General features: G+C 40.1%; 1 protein-coding gene across 1 annotated transcript; it reads left to right on the top strand.

Moving 5' to 3' along the window:
* Positions 1-1410: 1410 nt before the first annotated feature.
* LOC311307603 (olfactory receptor 52N5-like) lies at positions 1411-2346 on the top strand (the record flags this gene model as incomplete). Its single annotated transcript, XM_084436432.1, has 1 exon — positions 1411-2346. One exon carries the CDS (start codon positions 1411-1413, stop codon positions 2344-2346), a length of 936 nt encoding a protein of 311 aa, XP_084292558.1.

The following is a 2346-nucleotide window of genomic DNA, read 5'->3' on the forward strand; positions in this document are numbered from 1 at the left end:
GCCTGAAAGCCCATGGTGGCTTCAATGCGCCAAGCTGATCCTGGGGGCTTGGGTTCAATGCCCTGGTGGGGATGACTTTATGGGAATATACCCCAAACCTCCACACATTCATCCTTTCACTCCAATCTTTTTATCCCTTACCTTTGTCCAGAAACAGAAGTTGAACCAATTGCAGCAAAATAGCTAATGTTACAGGAATCATCAGTGTAACTGCTTTAGCCACTGACCGCTACCATTAATGTTATGGAAGCTGCTGCTAGTTGTTGTGAACTCATGAGCTAACTGGCTATCCCGCTCTTATTGTGCTGTATTAGCATTGGATGATGTGTCCAGGCGACAAGACCTATCTTAATGTATCAGACATTATTTCATGCCATTTAAATTCACAGCTATTTCAGTGGCATGACTAGCTTCTGTCCTACCAGTCCTGAACAGAAATAAGACAGCCTCGCACATAAGCCAGGCTAGACCAGGCCTGATTTTTTTTTTTCCCTATGGAAAATGTAGTGGTGGGACCCATGTCCCTATTGCTCTCTGTAATAATAATAATAATATAGACAGATAGGTTGGAGAGATTAGATTGTTGGGCTCCCAGCATAGCTGGTAGCTGACATAAATATTGCAATATTTAGCTGTATTGATTATTTAGAGCAAGCACCAAAAGAGCTACTAAACACCTCAAGCTCTGAACTCTGTGGATTTAGAAAGTACACAGGCTCCTGAAAAGAATAGACTATACTTTTACTGAGACAGCAAGCATAGTTTTTGTATGTACAAATCAAAATGTATTTGGCTAAATTTGATATATAATAAAAATGAACTGTGGCAAGTGCCTCCAGGTGGTGGGCTCTGTGTGATGGACTAACAAACAAAACAAATAAACTAACTAACATGGGTGGGGGACAAAAATAGGAACAGCAAAAGACCACATATTAGTAGCCCTGACCCTCTAAGTACAGTATTGAAGGCTTCATGATGAGTTGCCAAGTCAATAACACGCTCTTGGGATACTGTATATCAACACTATACAGTAACATGAGGGGCAAACATATTGGTACCCATGTGATGTTTTGTGTGAGCGCATCACTTCATCCCATCTGGCAATAAGTGACTGTAGAAGGTTTGGCATAAAAAGGCACAGACAGATACCTGTCCAAGGATTCTTACTTTCGACAGATAAGGTGAGGTACTACGCAGGAGTACTGATGACTGCTGAGATTGATATTTGTTCAAATGATTTTGCCAGGGGTATTGTTCATCGTTGTGGAAGTTAGAAGCGTATGCAGAGGCATTGATGGACTAGTATTTTTTTTAAATTACAAATCATGCCATACACTGTATGAAACCCATGATAATGTTACTTTTGTTTTGTATTTTCTTTTTACAGATGTACCCTGTATAACAAACAGAATGGATGGCAACAATTCAACCCAAAGCCATATTCTCCAAATCCAGGGCTTTCAAATTGCTCAAGAGTTCATTTACCCTCTATTTTTCTTGATACTGTTTTTCTACCTCACCATCCTCATTTGCAACATCGGAGTCCTAGTTCTTATTATCACAGAAAAAAGCTTACACCAGCCAATGTATATACTCTTTTGTAATCTGTCTGTAAATGATCTCATAGGGAACACTGTCTTACTGCCTCGGCTAATGTGTGACATTGTGTCAACTGAGAGGTTTATCTCATATAGCCAGTGTGCTGCTCAAGCATTCTTCAGCCACACCTTTGGCTCAGCCTCCCATATGATACTGATCATAATGGCTGTTGACCGATATGTTGCTATATGTTACCCTCTGAGGTACAACTCAATAATGACAATCAAAACTGTGATAACACTCTCAGCATCTGCTTGGGGGGCTTCAATACTATTAGTATCTGTTCTACTGGGGCTCACTGTTAGGTTATCTCGTTGCAGGTCCATTATACTTAATGCCTACTGTGACAATGCATCATTGTTCAAGCTATCTTGTGAGGACGTATCAAGCAACAACATCTATGGACTCTTTTTTACTGTGCTGCTTTTTAGTTCCTCAATGGGAAGTATAGCTGTTACTTACTTCAGAATAGCTGTTATCTGCTGGACCAAGAAAAACAAGGAACTGAATAACAGAGCATTGCAGACATGTGCCAGTCATCTGGTCCTGTATATCATTATGCTTTGGTCTGGATTTCTGACAATCATTTTGCATCGCTTCCCAAACTATCCTAATTTGAGAAAACTGGCCTATATTCTATTCCATGTGGTTCCTGCAAATTTGAACCCAGTTATCTATGGTATGCAAACAAAGTCACTGAGGGAGAAAATTTTGCAAATGTTCAACAAAAAAGTGACACACACCTAG

This window comes from Borostomias antarcticus (assembly GCF_949987555.1).
Source record: "Borostomias antarcticus genome assembly, chromosome: 1".
NCBI classification, from domain to species: Eukaryota; Metazoa; Chordata; class Actinopteri; order Stomiiformes; family Stomiidae; genus Borostomias; species Borostomias antarcticus.